At 38.5% G+C, this 16,328-nt stretch overlaps 1 protein-coding gene across 1 annotated transcript; it reads right to left on the bottom strand.

Moving 5' to 3' along the window:
• Nucleotides 1-1,625: 1,625 nt before the first annotated feature.
• LOC145997252 (soma ferritin-like) lies at nucleotides 1,626-15,981 on the bottom strand. Its single transcript, XM_083134098.1, has 3 exons — nucleotides 15,713-15,981; nucleotides 4,272-4,496; nucleotides 1,626-1,911 (listed from the first exon to the last, which is right to left on the bottom strand). Exons 1-3 carry the CDS (start codon nucleotides 15,815-15,817, stop codon nucleotides 1,726-1,728), a joined length of 516 nt encoding a protein of 171 aa, XP_082990224.1. The 5' UTR covers nucleotides 15,818-15,981; the 3' UTR covers nucleotides 1,626-1,725.
• Between the last annotated feature and the right edge of the window lie 347 nt (nucleotides 15,982-16,328).

Genomic DNA, 16,328 nt, shown 5'->3' with positions numbered 1-16,328 from the left:
ACCCAGCATACGCCACTGATTTCAGTCCAGCACTTCTTGCATAAATCTGATCGCTGCACACGACACGAATCACAAACAAAGCTCTACCGCCACTAACCTCGCGCTCCGAGCCACGCTCCCTTATAGCGTCCTGAGACAAGTTTTCACAGAACCAGCGAGGGAATCCCCGTTTATGATAAAAATAAATTATTCTATTTCCAGTGAAAGTAAAACTACTTTGTAAATATAAGGCGTAACTAGCATTTTAATTTACATAATTTGGTATGAAGATAAGACTTTCTGTTTACGCTACGGTGTTTGGTGAATCGACAAGACAATCATCACTCTGACCAGAAAACGAAGTCAGAACTACAGTACTCCGTAATTTTCAATTTCACTTACACTTGTCGATGAAAGGAAGGAAAACCTAAGTTTCGTACAAAATATGGAGAATGTACAATGAAATAGAAATCTCTCTGCACGAACACAGGCTAATGTTTATAAAAAATGCTGGTGCACCACAAATTTCCAACCCTGGCGGAAATGCAGTGTTGCTGATATTCTGTTCGTCCTAGTGGGTAACACCGCGAGGCCGGCCTCACGAGCACGTTATAAGCATACGTACAGTACTCGTAAGATTAGGCTTCCCGCGTATACGACCGTACGTCGGAATGTGAAGAGAAGAGGCCCCAGCAAATGTGCCTCACTCCGTGGAAAGTTCGTATACTGGACAGGGTTAGATTTTTTTTGTAATTATCATAAATGAAAATTCCAAACTTTTCCATTGCATTACATGTGTTTTGACGAAATAAGTAAATACACCTTTAAAAGAGTAATGGCGTGGGTAGGCCCGGCCTCCTGGCCTCATAGGACGCTTCGCTACTGTGTAGACCCAAAATTTTGTTCATTAGTTGCTTCAGTTTTCTTGTTTGTTCTCTAGCAGGACAAACTTTTATTTTCATTTTGTACAATGGACATGTAACTTGCATGATTTGCCTTTGTTCAACGAAACACGTACGTATTGTTTATTAATATTATGCGACGTTCAAAATATAGAACATTTATGATATTTTTCAAATTCCTTCCTGACGTCGAACATATGGCTAAAAACGTAGGACATGTCCGGGAAAAACCGGACGTCTGGTAACCCTACTGAAGGTACGATACGCAAGGTCATGCATACCTTTGGATACAGTAATTTCAGACTATGCTAACAGACGGTGCTACTTTATCGACTGATTCTATTAACCGTAGAGCACACCCATGCGTGATTTATATTTTTTGTTGTAGCAAATAAACAGTAATGCTCTCGGTTGTATAGTTCTCTAGATGATGCATAAGAGCTTGATTTTATGTTTCTTCTAGGACCTCATTCCAGCCTAACCAAATCACATGATTATTTTCAGTGTAAAAAAAATTCTTATGCGAGTGGGAAAGTTATGTCTGATATTCTTGGAGTAACTATGTAGTCAGGTGGTTCGTTAAAGGGTGGGACGTAAATTCCACAATATCTCCGAGACCCAGAGAAGGTATAAAATCAAGTTCCGATACACTATTCACCTATCTATCTAATAGCCTTACTCAAAATAATACATCAAGTTAGTGGTCAGGCAAAGGTGAATACGTGGTAATTTTACAAGACAAAATGAAATGTTTCTTCCAATTTATTTATTGAGACATTTGCTTTTCAAATGCTGCTTACATCATGCATTCCTGCTGACAGAAATTTAGTTACATTCCTTTGGCTTATGAACGAAGTTCTTTGTCGAATTCATACACACCAAGCCCTTCTCCCACAAGCTTGATGGTTGTCAGCTGGTCAGCCAGTTTCTTGATGCTCTTGATTTGTTCATCCAAAAACTCACGTTCCAGGAAGTCGCAAAGATGAGGATCTGTGACGCTGGTCGCAGTCTTGTGCAAGTTCAGCAAACTCTGCAAGACAAATTAGCAAATTTATACAAATTGCAGAATTCTGTCAATCACATGTCAACCTACCTATTTTGTCTGGATTAATGCATATTTGAGCATTTAGTCTTAAAGAAAGAATTAAAGTTTGGAAGCTCTAATGTTTTTTTTTTCATTATTCACAAATATTAAAAGTTAATGGACCATCTTTTGTTTATTGCATATATTTGTTTTCCAGTGCCTAAGAATCCAAGCAAGCAGGTTCTGATATCTTTCTTCAACTTGTTTTGCAACATAAGTTTTCTTTCTTCTGATATGCTGAAGTGGCTTAGGCTTAGATGTATGATTCCAACTAACCATCAAATAACCTTACCCAAAATTATACATCAAGTTAGTGTCAGGCAAAGGTGAAACGTGAAAACTTTACAAAACAAAATGCAGTGTTGCTTCCAACATTACCAGACTCTGGTAATTATTCCAGTTTTAAACTGTATACTCACAAAGAAAATTCAACTTTACAATTAGTAGTCTTATCAATTTTTACCAAACAATATGTGAAGATAAACACAATTCAGATACAATAAAAATTTAATGAACAAAAGCACATCAATGCTTTATAATATATCACACTCATTTGATAGGAAAGAAATATTTCACTACCGAATGTATTGGATTCCAGTCCCGGTCTGAGCATGTGCGAGTGTTCTCTTGATTTCACCTAATCATCATTCATCCTCATTGTCGGGATTGCCCCAAAAAGGAAACTGGTGATTGCATTAGTCAACCCGGAACGTTAAGTGGGGAGATAATGAGTTTCAATCTTGGTACTCAACAATTTCATTGCTTCTTCGGGAGTAATTTCTTCTGTACTTCATTTATGTCAAACATGTAATTGTTTAAAATAAGATTCCCTGATTTTCCTTAAAAGTTATTTCATAGGCTGTTGTTTGCGTCAAAATATTTAAAGAATAGATTTGTATAGGCATTTATTATATTCTGTCAAATAACGTAAATGCTGTGTGTGTATAAAACATGCATACTGTGGAAACATTAACATGCCAACAGAGATACTGGCAGGCTGAAAACTCAGTGTTCAAACTATGGCTTTTCATGCACATGTTTTACATCATATTTCATGGTTTTACATTAGATCTGTATTGCTGCTACAACCATTTTTGTCGTCTTCTAAGAGAACCAAACCCAACAAGCGTAACCACCATGGGTGCTTAAATTATGTGCGATAAGTGAGATCCTCCTTCAAGAAAGCTACCAGCCAATGGCAATGCTTAGAACAGTTGTAGCAGCAATCACTGCCTTTACGTTAATGATGCTCCAACGTTTTGTCCAGAGTTATTCACACGTCAAAGGCTGGCCCTTGCTTTGATTGGTGCCAACAATTTTATACAGGGAGGGCCAAAAAGATATTACCACTGAAATGGATATGTTGAAGTTACGGATAGTATATTTTAGGTATTTATTTTCACTGTAGTTTACATGTGTGTATGTAGGTAGGTATGTGAATGGTACAAATAACATATCAACTACAGTTTCCATATAACATGTCTCCAATAATCACTTGCAAGGCATATAAACATAACTCATCCTCCCTTCAAATTGCCATATAAGTGGTAACATCTTTTTGGCACTCCCTGTAGTTTTCTAAAAGAAAAAGGAATGTCAGTGGCAACCATGATCTGTATGTTGCGGTTGTATACATAGGAAATAAATAATGACCCCCCCCCCCTTTGAATTCGTCGTAGTGTCTGAACAAGGCCTCAACGAGCCAACATTTTTCAGAAAATATATTCGCCTTCATGTTATCTACACTCTGTGAAGGGGCAGGATCTTGCTCATAACACAAGCACAAACCAACATGGGGGTGTAAGGGATGATCCTTTCTCAAGACACCCAAGTGTCAACTTTAATTCTACATAGTACAGCCTGGACTGCATTTTGACACTAGCAAGGCTCTTGCGTCTGAACCAATGGCTAGTATAAGCCTCTGTGACTTACGTTTTGTGCTGTCCATATGTGTTTGTGATTGTCCCTTCATATCTATTTCATCTTACAACCATTCATACAAGTAAATAAATTCAATTAATCAACCACCAACAGTGTTCTGAAGTAAACGATGAATGCTTTCGATGTTAGGTTAGCCTCCTAACGTTTAGTTCTCTTAGCCTTCACTTCCACTTTACCTGGGCTTCACCAAAAATGTATTATTCATGCCTGTAAAGCTAACAAAAACAACGAAGGCATTCTGCAGTGACGTCAGAACACAATGTTGGTTGTTGCTTGTGTTATGATCGGTTCTGTGATGTGACGCCCTCTTCTGACCCACTCAAATTACTTGACATCGACGCCACCGACTACATCTGAAAAATTACCTCATTGACGCTCTTCTCAAGGTTGAGGGCCGCTTCCAGAGCAGTCCTTGGGGAGCCCCAGTCCATCCTCTCGGGAGCTGCAACGTTGGAGAACACTATGTTCCCTCCCCTCTGGTTCTGGAACTTCATCAGCTTCTGGGCGTGTTCACGCTCCTCATCAGACTGCTCCTTGAACATCTTGTGGAACCCGGGAAGTGCCACGGAGTCCTTGTCGAAGTAGTAGGCCTGCAAAATACATTAAAAGGAGGGCGGATAAAAGTTCTGATTTCTATTTAAAAATAATTTTTGATGTTTTTTTTAAATATTTTTTTATATATATTTAAATAGATTTTTGGAGATTTAAAGAAAAAAAACAAGTTTAAGTTCTTTTGTTTTTGGCACAGTACACCCCCCCCACACACACACACACACATTACAGGGTGATTCAAAAGTCCCAGGACACCCTTTTTTCTCTGAAACGGATGCGGTAATAGCAGATCCAACTTCAACTGGGTACATCGGAGTAAGGGCCCCATTGAGGGTGCTTCCTGGACTTGGCCGCCATCTTCAAGTTGCCATATTGAATCGAGGTCAATTTTTTCAAATGACAAGGGGTCCGGCCATGTGGGGTATCAAAACACATTGAAATCTTCAAAGAAATATTTAAATTTTACTGTTTTCGCACTAATTAAAGTTGAACAACCCCTTCTATTATCTCCATATAAATACGGCCGTGTCGCCAACTTTACAATGTTTGTAAAAAAAAAAAAAAAAAAACTCGAGTAACCAGGAACGAGACAGGGGTTTACATCAAGGGTGCCAGCAGGATTTTTTGTCAGGGGGTAGAGAAAAGATTTCATACCTTGCCATCCAGTCACAGATCCTATTATTATTACTTTTTCATTATTATTATTATTGTTACTACTACAAATCATAAAATTCATATTAAATTGAAAATACTTTGGCATTGTGTACAAGTTCAGACTAGTCTAATATTTACATAGAAACTGGATTCGCTCTGTTAGTTTTCATAAACATCTATACTCTGTCCAAGATAACTGTTGAGCAGGCAAACTAAAACAAGTCTCTGCGCAAGTAGTGACGCGAGACGACTCCACCAATGAACAGCTGAGAGGGAATGGGATTGCGTGTAGGGGGAAAGCGACTGCAGTTACCAGCCTTTGAGCAGCGTGTACTGCTTCGCCCTGGCCAAGATTTCTCTCGCTTCTCTGACGCTATGCGCGGCCTTGCTCCACAGTTAGCTGGTACAGGGTATATCACTTTGTTAATGAACAGTTCTTTGTTTCTGTACTTCTTTCACATTTGGAAAACCCTAATCATGGACGTCTGCAGATTTTTTCCCCACGGGGGACAAGCAAGATAATTTTCCATGGGGGCATGGAAACTGATTCTGTCTCCCTGAACATTTTCCACACTAGAGAGACATCACTTTGGCCCACTCCCACACGGGCAGCGACGTCTACTTGGCGATATCCCTCTTGCAGCTGCGTTACAATTCGAATGCGGTCCGTAGCAGGAATGGTTGTTCGTTTTCCATCCGCTCTCTGTGCAGTTTTCAACTCAAGTGCGGATAAGACACGGACAATGCCTTCCATCGGGCTGCTTTCAAATCTGCTCAGGGATCATGTGGCAACTACTGCCCTCTATCTGCTGAATATCGAACTCACTTGGGGTATTATGTCTGTTTCTCTCTCTGGCATTGCTCACATAATGAACATTGTATACCTTTTGGGGATATCGCGACTCAAACCGCATGCACTCATAATATGCAAAACTTTTTTTGAGCACTGTATATCCAGTGAATATCTTTTGGACATTTGTGTGCTGTGTGGGTCGCCGTTATTAAAACGATATTATACTCTTAAAGAAAATTAGGTATTTTCAAGCCAATTAAAGTTTAAAGCAACAACGGGGGGAAGGGGTGCAGTGGCGCAACTTCCCAACCTTGGATGGTAATCAATTCTAGAGGTATAAGTAAGCAAGACTAGTAGAATCTAAGAGTAGCAGAACAAAAGGATACTCAAGATGGAATTAGTTTTTCACGTTTTTCTTGCATTATTTCTTCCAGACGGCCAAGAGCATCTGCAGGGGGTGCAATTGGCCCCCTCGAAATTTTATACAAATAAAAATACATTTCGTAAAATTTTATTGTTTTCTATAATCCATTTTAAATTACCAAAGAGAGAGAAGTTTACTTCAGACTCTTGCTACTAAATAGTTTTGTGTTAAATGCATGAACACAATTGTTTGGAGGAAAATGAGCGCGGAACATTTCAGGGACAATTTATTTATTCGTTACGGTGCCCCTATGTTGCTGCATATATCGATGCAATGAAACTAATAACAGTGAGATAAAGTGAGTTTTTTCCCCCGACTGAACTTTTATCAAGGCTTTTGCCCCCCTAATCAGAGGGTCTGCGCACGCCTATGGTTATCTCGTTGGACACTGCAGTTAATTGCTGTGACTGACAGCCTGTGAATCGCAGAAAGCAATATTTGCTGCTATTCCACCATTCGAATTACACAAACATTTTCCAGATATCTCTGGAGGAAGCAAGTGCCTCCCTGTCCCCACCCCCTCCCTTGGTTTGCAGCCTGGTCTCGTGTTACTAATAGGAGTATGCAGAAATATGTGATATGTTTGTTGGAGGAAGTTATTTTTTCTCGCATACCAATCTACAAATTGACAAACTCCTCTTACAGTCTTATCACTCCCACCACACACAATTCCAGTACACGTTACTGTTTGCATTCGTGGCATACACGAGGCATTGCAGGCCAGCTATCTGCAAATAACGTTGCAGATGCCGGGTTCCAAGGTCGTACACAATCACTCTTTCGTTCATTGCAGTGTTGCAAACAGTGCAGACTTTTCACTACATATTTACAATAGTAAGGCGGACGAATTTTGAGCACAATTCTTAAATATGTATAGTCAAATGGTGTTCAATCAATATGGTGCATGTAAATTGTCTGTTAATAGCACCAAAAATGCAAAAACAATAACCGGAAAAGTCAGTATGGATTATTATTTTTAACACACTGATAGCACTAGAATCAAGAAGGGTCCCCAAAATATTGCTTTGCTTGTGGGTATCCTCTTCAGTTTTAGCCATTTCCTCTATTTTTGGTTATTTTTATTTTATGTGACTTTTTATGACCTTTTATATTGAATGTTTTTTTGATGAAATCATAGTTACTCGTAAATTCAATTGATCTTAGACAGACGTGGGTGCTGAGAAACCCACTTTCTATCTAGGTGGGGATAAAATTATAAAATTGCCACGATGTTAGTGAAACCAGAGTTAATCTCAGTAATGGCACGAGAGTTCCCACGTTCGAATCCTAGATATTTGTCTCCTCATGCCTTTTATCAGTTCGTCATTCATCCTCATCGTCGCGATGGGATAAAAAGGCGAGCTAAAATCAACCCAGAAATATATGACATCATGTTTACGAGGAATTTTATGTATTTGCGAAAGGGACCGAGAGAGGGGTGTAGAAAAAGAGGGTGGTAGAAAAGAGAAAAAAGAGAAAAAAAAGAAAAAAGAAAAAGAGAAGAAAACAGAGAAAGAAGAAAAAAGAGGGAGAGAAGAAAAAAGAGGGAGAGAAGAAAAAAGAGGGAGAGAAGAAAAAAAGAGGGAGAGAAGAAAAAAAGAGGGAGAGAAGAAAAAAAGAGGGAGAGAAGAAAAAAAGAGGGAGAGAAGAAAAAAAGAGGGAGAGAAGAAAAAAGAGGGAGAGAAAAAAAAAGAGGGAGAGAAAAAAAAAGAGGGAGAGAAAAAAAAGAGGGAGAGAAAAAAAAGAGGGAGAGAAAGATGAAATAAGAGAAAGGAGGAAAATATACGAGAAACAGGGAGGAGAAAGAGACGAGGAGCAACCGGAAGAAATGAGAGAGAGAGAGAGAGAGAGAGGAAGAGAGAACGTAAGGGGGAGATAAGAGAAAGGAATAAAGAAGAGAGGTTCAGAATGAGAGAAAAAAGAAAGGGGGAAGGGTATAAAGAGAGAAAAAGGGAGAGAGGGAGACAGATTACATGAAGTTAATGAGGAGCTCTCACAAAGAACGACCAACCCAGGGGAGTACTTGAACACAGACTGTGCGAATTAAGTTTTTTGCTTTAGGAGGGGGGGGGGTGCCAACTCAATGGCGTATTTGCGATTTCATTTTTTGGGGAATGCAAATTTGTGTATAATGCTACCAGTCAGTAAACTATTGCAGAGGACCCAACCTCATACACAAAAGAGCTATCGGACTAGTAGCACCGGAAACTTCGCCAAAATACTATTGCCAAGCTTAAACTCAACGTCATCTAACCTATCTACAAGTTTCTTGTGAACAGTTTAATGCATGTAAAATATCAGCACTATGCCAACAAATCTTAAGTGGAAAACACAGCCTACTGTTGTCTCGGCTCTGTGAGGTTGCTAGGTTGTAGAATGGTGTCTTCCTTTAATCCACAAAACTGCATACTTTTCGGCATGAAAATCTTTGAGACTAAACCATTAGTGGACACTAATAATATTTCAATTTTGTTTGTTACATAGCTAAAAAATCATATACTGTATGCTTTCAATTTAATTTTCTTTGAGGGGGTTCAAAACATCTCTGGCAGTGATAAAAATAATTTTCTTTAGCCGCGGATATTTTCTTGGTGTGTGTGTGTGGGAAGGGGGATCCCTGGTGTCCCCCCGTTAATTCGCACACTACCCTTTGGTTACAATATGGCGAGCCGACCATTGAACTCACTTTGGCACAGGGGAGGCTACAAAAGAAAAAAAGATATGACTCAAGAAGCAAATTTCTTATTCCAAGGGTGACCCCCCTTAAGCCATCCTACGGTGAACTTGCAAACACCAGGTTCATGGCTGCAAAGAGTGTAAATTCAATTTGGAATTGACATCCAGAGTAATAATTAGAGCCCGGAAGTTTGGCAAAATGCCTCTTTTTATCTACTGCATATATTGATAAAATTTTTCCGGATATACGTTTCTTATGCTGTTTCGAATGTTTTAGAAGCCTTTTCATTTTGCCTATTTGGGACCCCACTGCCTATTTTTAATTATAATGCCTTTTTTTGCCTTTTTCAATGAAATTTGACCATTTTTTTAAAAAAAATGTGTACATAAATTATTTTTCTCCCAAAAAACGTTATTGGCATTTATTTTTCTTCCGTTTATTATGTGAATAATTTTCGCCTTATTTAAGTAATATTGAACTCATGTATGTTTCAACATTGCTGAAGGAGGAAACTGTGAGAAAACTGTATTTCATGCTCAGTTAGGATATTGCCTTTCGGTTAACATTTCCTTCTGCATGATTGACTGCTGAAGTGGACAGGTTGATTTCGAACACAAATCTTCCTCTCGAACCCGAAAATTTCAGGAAGTTGCATCTGAGCTTAGTTTACCTCAGCAACCAGTCTTGACCAGATGGGGAACCTGGATATCAGCAGCTATATATATTATGATAACAATCTTCAAAAAATCAGTGAGGTGATAGATGCTCTTCAAGAATTGAAGCCGCTTCATTTTCTGGAAGTGGAAAAACTCCTGTGCTATTCAAGTTTATTTTTGCACATTATGGTGCATTGCCAGAGACAATTACAATTATAGCATCCATGAAAATCTTCGAGGAATCTATGCAGCAGACGATGGAAGTGCCAGGAGAAAAGGGGTCAGCTGTTGCGGAAAAGTGCAAACGGGTAGTGAGTGCAAATGAGGACCTGAAACAATTGAAAACAATTTGTGATATTCTAAAAGGTGAAAATGCTGTTACCGAAATGAGTCCAGCTACATTAGCTTGTTTTATGTATGCTCCAATAACTTCTGTCGAAGTAGAAAGATCATTTTCTATTATGAAAAACATTCTCTCTGACAGACGACTATCAATGAATGTTGAGAACTTAAAAAAACACCTTGTAGTTATGTGCAATCAAGACGGAGAAAATTGAAATGCTCTTCCCAATGTAGATTTTAACATTTTGCCAGAAATTATAGATAAAAGTAAGCGACTTCTAAATGTGCCTTTTTCGGTTTATTTTGCCTTTTTTTCCATTTTTAGTGCCTATTTTCCACATTATAAATGCCTTTTTGCCTGCCTATTTTAACGAAAATAAATGCCTGAACTTCCGGGCTCTAGTAATAATTCTTTATTAACTATAAGCATATGGTTGGCAACACTGATCAATGTTCGCTTATGCTTTTCCTGTCTCCAGTGAGGTTCAATGAGGGGAATGGGGCTCGCTTGAATATTGTCAGTCATATCTTTTCTTTCTCATCTTTTCTACCTTTGTATTAATCGCAACGATGAAATTGATTAGACAAACACAATGATATGACCGTGTCTAAACAGGGTTCGAACTGAGATCTTTGGCTTCGTAGCCCGTGACGTTAACCACTTCGCCAGGAAAGTCGGCTGTTAAGTACTGACACTCATCTAACACCATCATTGCTCAAGCCTATTATGTCTGGTAAGAAAGAATGTTCAATTAAGAGTGAGGAACGTCATTCGAGTTCCTCGTAGCGAAGATGAACACATACTTGCATTCAAGCGAAAATAGTTCCTTTTACTTATTATAGTTATTATTTTCATAATATAGCAATCTTACACTATGTTACAAGCTCACTTTACGCACTGATAGGCTAATCGCAATTGGACCTAAGTTTCAAATGGAATCCGAACCACTGTGCAAAGAACCTCCACCGTGTATCGAACCCGGAACCCCTTGACTACAGGGCGACGGCTTTCTTACGCCATCGGGACGTTACTTAAAGTAGTACCAAAAGTGCACAAGGGAGCTGGATGCAACAGAAAAGCAAGGGTTGTGTCCAGTGCTGTATCCAAAGTGTGTTGTTAGGTTCTGACCCAATCTTCCAGAAAATAAGAATTTGGAATGCATGGAAAGACGGTGAAATAGGGGATGTTGTTGTAAAAATAAAGAAAAAGGATGAAGAGAAAGAGAAACAACAATAGACACAGGGGGGGGGGGAGGAGAGAAATTTAGCATGATAGAGAAAGTAAGAGAAAATGGGCTGGAGAGAGAGAAATAGACAAAGAGAAAAACAAGAGGAAGAAAGAGGCAGAGAAAGAGATAAACTAGAAAACAGAAATATAAGAGTAACAGAGGAGAGAAACAAGGAAGAGAAAAGGGTGAGAGGGAGGATACTCTTACTCTATCTTTTCGGCTTTTCTTCTCCACCCATGCTTCTTTCCTAGTCTGTCTTCGCGGGAATACACAAGACACATCCGACTCCTAAGATTTCTGGATATGCTTTACCTTCTCACTCTGGAGATAAAGCTATCTTATATGTCTGACTTATTTTGCAAGGGATACGAACTCTTTCCCAGGAAGGTTAATGCTTACTTGTGAATTGCTTGAAAAGGGGAATGGGATTGATTTCAATTTCCACGAAAAAGAAAGCACAATTAAGAGAATGAAAATTTTCGCCACTCGTTTTCAAGGGGAGCAAGTCTCATTCCCTCTGGACGTACACTTCTTTTCTTTTAAGGGTCTGGGAGGGGGGAGGGGGGCAAATGTTCCTTCTCGGTCTCCTGTGCAAAAATGCTCATTCACGTGCATGTCCTGTCATCCACCCTAAGTTAATTTGCATTATTTTTCGTTGCTCATGTAATAATAATACCACGTTGGTCATCCAATACGATTCTCCAAGTCAATCTGCTCACAATTTTATTTGTATTTTATCTCCATTTTTCTTGGACAACGTGACGTGATTTGAAAAAGTAGACGTCATTTCCGTGATCAGCATTCAATTTTCTTTCAGAATTACTTATTGAATTGGAAACAAAAGAAATTTCCCTTGCATTTTTTTTTGCGTTCTGTAATAAATGTAATGTAATGGCAAACATGAGAATTTTGATTGTGAAAAGTCCTGACGTGATGGAAAAAAAATAAATAGATGTCACTTCCGTGATCAGCATTCAAAATACTTCCAAAATCACCTATTGGTTTGGAACAACAAATTTGAAATGTCGATCAATATTACGTGTAAATATTATAAGATTTAATGGCCTAGGTTAGAACCAATGTTCTAACGTAATTATAATCGTAAGATAATAGTTTAGTTTACCGACTGGTAAAATATACATAAAAATTGGCATACCTAAAAAAGAAAAAAAATACTTCCCAAAATCAAATCACAAATACACCACTGGGTGGTCATCCCACCCAAAATAAAAATCTTACTCTGTATTCCCCGAGAAAGTGAAATATCTTGCATGGTTTATGAAGATTTCGTTGTTTATGAACGTTTTCAGTTTATTTTAGCTCTCGGAAATGTGTTCGAAAGCTTCGCGCAAGTGAATATAGCACCCAAAACGACTTTCCACAACAGTAGCTATAATTTTACGTAGTTAGGTTAGGATTGTTAGGTTTGGTACTGATAAGTTATTTTCGGCGTGTTCGTTCGCTATTTTAGTGTACATACAAACAGTTGTTACTAAGAAAAAGCGGCGAAAGTATTTCGAAATTGAAGGTTTTAACTTACGTGGGCCATACTTTGGGATCAAATATCTCATATATTTGTGCTTTCCTAAACCTGGAACCACTTTTACGTTATGTAAAACATTGAAATATGTCTATGAAAAAAATCGACGTAATTCTCGAGGGGGTACAGTGGGTAAACGGCCCCAAAACTTAATTCGCACAGTGCTTTTGGCTAATCGCGACGAAGAGGATGAACGGTGACATGAAATTGATGAAGAGACTCGTAAATAAACCCCGAGTCTAGAATTCGAACGCTGAAACATTATAAAGGTACAAAAAAATTAAACCTCATTCCACAAGTCAATCATAAGAAAAAGAGAATGTGTAGAGAGACATGCGCCCGACGTGAATCCATGATGGAAGCCCTGGTACGAAGGTAAGGAATTTAAATATTAAAAAAAATGTATCTTTCGTAGCATGTAGAACTCCAAAAATTACTTTCCGCGCTTCAGAGTTTCTTTCTTCACACGTAGCAACACAATCCTCAATAAAAAAAAAAATCCTTGCGAAATCGAGGGTGGGTTAGATGACCACGGACCCCCTGGTGCCTCGGCGCTATGACTGCGAGCCCAGTAATTAACATAGCCACTGAAGTGACAACCTGTTTAAAATTGCCTCATTTAGTAAGGTGACAACTTGCTTTCGATGTTTCTCCGCAGTGATCAACAGTCGAAATTTATAAAAAAACTACTTCCAAACAACCATTTCTCAACAAATTACTAAACTTTAAGTTCACCTTATACACAGATAGCCTAATAAGGAAAACAGTTTATAGTGGGAACGGAAGCACTATGTGCGTACTACAGTTATAGCAAGGAGGAAGAAACGTAGGGAGTGAAAGGAGAAGAGGGAAAGGATAAATTGGAGAAACTGAGGAAAGGAGAAAATGTAAGAAGAGAAAGAGTTCAGGAGAAAGGTAAAAGGACAGGAGACGAGAAAAAGAAGCCAAGGAAGAAGTGAGACAAAGCAATAGATAGAGCGAACAGACAAAAGGAGGAAAAAGAGAGATGGAGTAGAAAAGTAAATAGAGGGAGAGGAAGGAGGTAAAGAGAAATGAAAACATTGAGAAAGAAGAGTTATCTGGAGGAAATGACAAGGAGAGATATAGGAAATCAGAAAAGAGAGGGGCTGAGCTATGAAAACTAATATACGGAGCAAGGATTTCTGATATTTAGCGTAGCTTTTGGCAAATCGCGACGATGAGGGTTACGGGTAATGATGATGAGATAAAATGGATGAAGCAACACTCACAATGATACGCCCATGCCAGGACAGAGAAAGAAACAAAGAGAGAGAGAGAGAGAGAAAGAGAAAGAAACAAAAGGAGAGAGAGAGAAAGAAACAAAAAGGGAGAGAGAAAGAAACAAAAAGGGAGAGAGAAAGAAACAAAAAGAGAGAGAGAAAGAAACAAAAAGAGAGAGAGAAAGAAACAAAAAGAGAGAGAGAAAGAAACAAAAAGAGAGAGAAAGAAACATAAAGAGAGAGAAACGGTAAAAATGTTATAGCCGGGAAATGGATTTCTTCAAATTTACAGGAGAAAGAACTTACGGAATTGAGTTTTTGTGTAATTTTGGAAGGTCGTAGAAGTGTTATCTCGCATTTTTCAATGTATTTGGCCGCTAAATCATGTATTTTTCTATAAAAATGTCCGTCCGATGCACGAAAGCTGTTGCTTGCATTTCCATCCATGTACTTTAACCGGATGTTGCGAGCATCTGATGACGTAATGCACGGTGTTTCCAAACACACAGTTTTTTCACTATATTGCCCAACCTAAAGCAACCTAACCTTACCGTGATGGTGCGTGGGGCTATCGTGAATGGTTTTTGGGGCTATGCGGGAATGGTTTTTGGGGTTATGCGTGAATGTTTCTTGGGGCTATGCAGAATTTTTTCTGTTAACAAGGTTGAAACACTGCTTTGCCGTTTAAAACACAACGCTAGTCAAGATTTGCCCGCCATTTTGCGTCTTCAGGAAGCGAGAAAAGAACGAACAATAATTACTCGATATGTCGATAATAGATACTAATTTCGTTAAAAAAAAGAAGCGAAATCCCTTGTTAAACAATCTTTCGCAATGCAGAATAGGTAAGTACGAATATCAACAATAACAGAATAAACGAGTTACAGACATTTCCCGGCTTGATAGTTTTACCAAAGAAACAAAAAAAGAGAGAAAGAAACAAATAGAGAGAAAAACAAATAGAGAGAAAAACAAATAGAGAGAGAGAAAAAAACAAATAGAGAGAGAGAGAAAAAAAACAAATATATAGAGAGAGAAAAGCAAATAGAGAGAAAAAGCAAATAGAGAGAGAAAAAGCAAATAAGAGAGAAAAAGCAAATAAGAGAGAAAAAGCAAATAAGAGAGAGAAAGAAACAGATAGAGAGAAAGAAACAGATAGAGAGAAAGAAACAGATAGAGAGAAAGAAACAAATAGAGAAAGAAACAGGTATTTGTTTTCGTGTGAAATGCATAATGGCACATTGAACTGTGTTCCGCAATACACAATTGGTAAGTACGAACCATGCGAAACACAAAATATCCGATTTTAATGTGTCTCCGATATACGGAACTGTTACCAAAGAAACAAAAAGAAAGAAAAAGGAAAGAAAGAAACAAAAAGAAAGAAATAAACAGAGAAAAAACGAAAGAAAGAAAACTAAAAAGAAAAGAAAGAAGAAAGCAAATCAAGATAGAAAGATAAAAGAAAGAAGCACAGAAAGAAAGAGGAAGACAAGGAGAGATTGAGGAAGAGAGAGAATGTAGAGTTCAGTAATTTGTCTTTTGTTCTACCTTCCCTGCCGAACTGCGCGCCACTTCCAACACCCTACTTTACTTTGAGTTACATAACAGCCCACTACATTTTGTCACTGAACTGGCAGTTGAATAGGGCTGATCTTAAAGACATAAGGAACTTGTCAAAGATAAAGAATTACTTACCATGGACAAGTAGACGTAGCTCGCGTACAGCTCCATGTTGATTTGCTTGTTGATGGCGTCTTCGGAATCCTTGTGGTAGTTCTGACGAACTTGAGTTGATGCCATTGTCGCTGAAGTTCTGATAAGCACGAACAACTTACAAACAGATGGAATTGCGTCTTATTGAAACGTGGAAAACAACTACGGTGGTGGAGCTTCCTTGCGGGAAGAGTAGGATCTGATGTTCGTTCACTCACTGGTGACGCAAAACAACAGTAACTGGCCGATCGCTTCGCTGCCCTTTTATACCTTTCCGGGAGTGACTAATCAACGCAGTATTCTCGAGCACATCATGGTTGCCAACTCACTGTTCGAAAAAAAATCTTTTCGAGTGAAATTACTGTGCTCTCTACCAAATAAATATTTTTTGGAGTTGTGTTTAGTATGTAACCGTGGTATATTTATCAGAACATCGGATCATTGCTTGAATAGTTTATAAATGAGGATCATTAATTAGCATTTGATTTAACTTCATTACACAAAATGCCACATTTTTTAGTACTGGTGACGGAGGTTGGTGCTGATCGCATCACTTGTACAAGTGTCTGAGATTGTCAATGTGTGGGGTCGTGCCTCA

Source organism: Lepisma saccharinum, chromosome 13 (genome assembly GCF_977018435.1).
Source record: "Lepisma saccharinum chromosome 13, izLepSacc3.1, whole genome shotgun sequence".
NCBI classification, from domain to species: Eukaryota; Metazoa; Arthropoda; class Insecta; order Zygentoma; family Lepismatidae; genus Lepisma; species Lepisma saccharinum.
The sequence above is the reverse complement of the archived record's forward strand: the minus strand, read 5'-3'. Positions and strand labels throughout refer to the sequence as shown.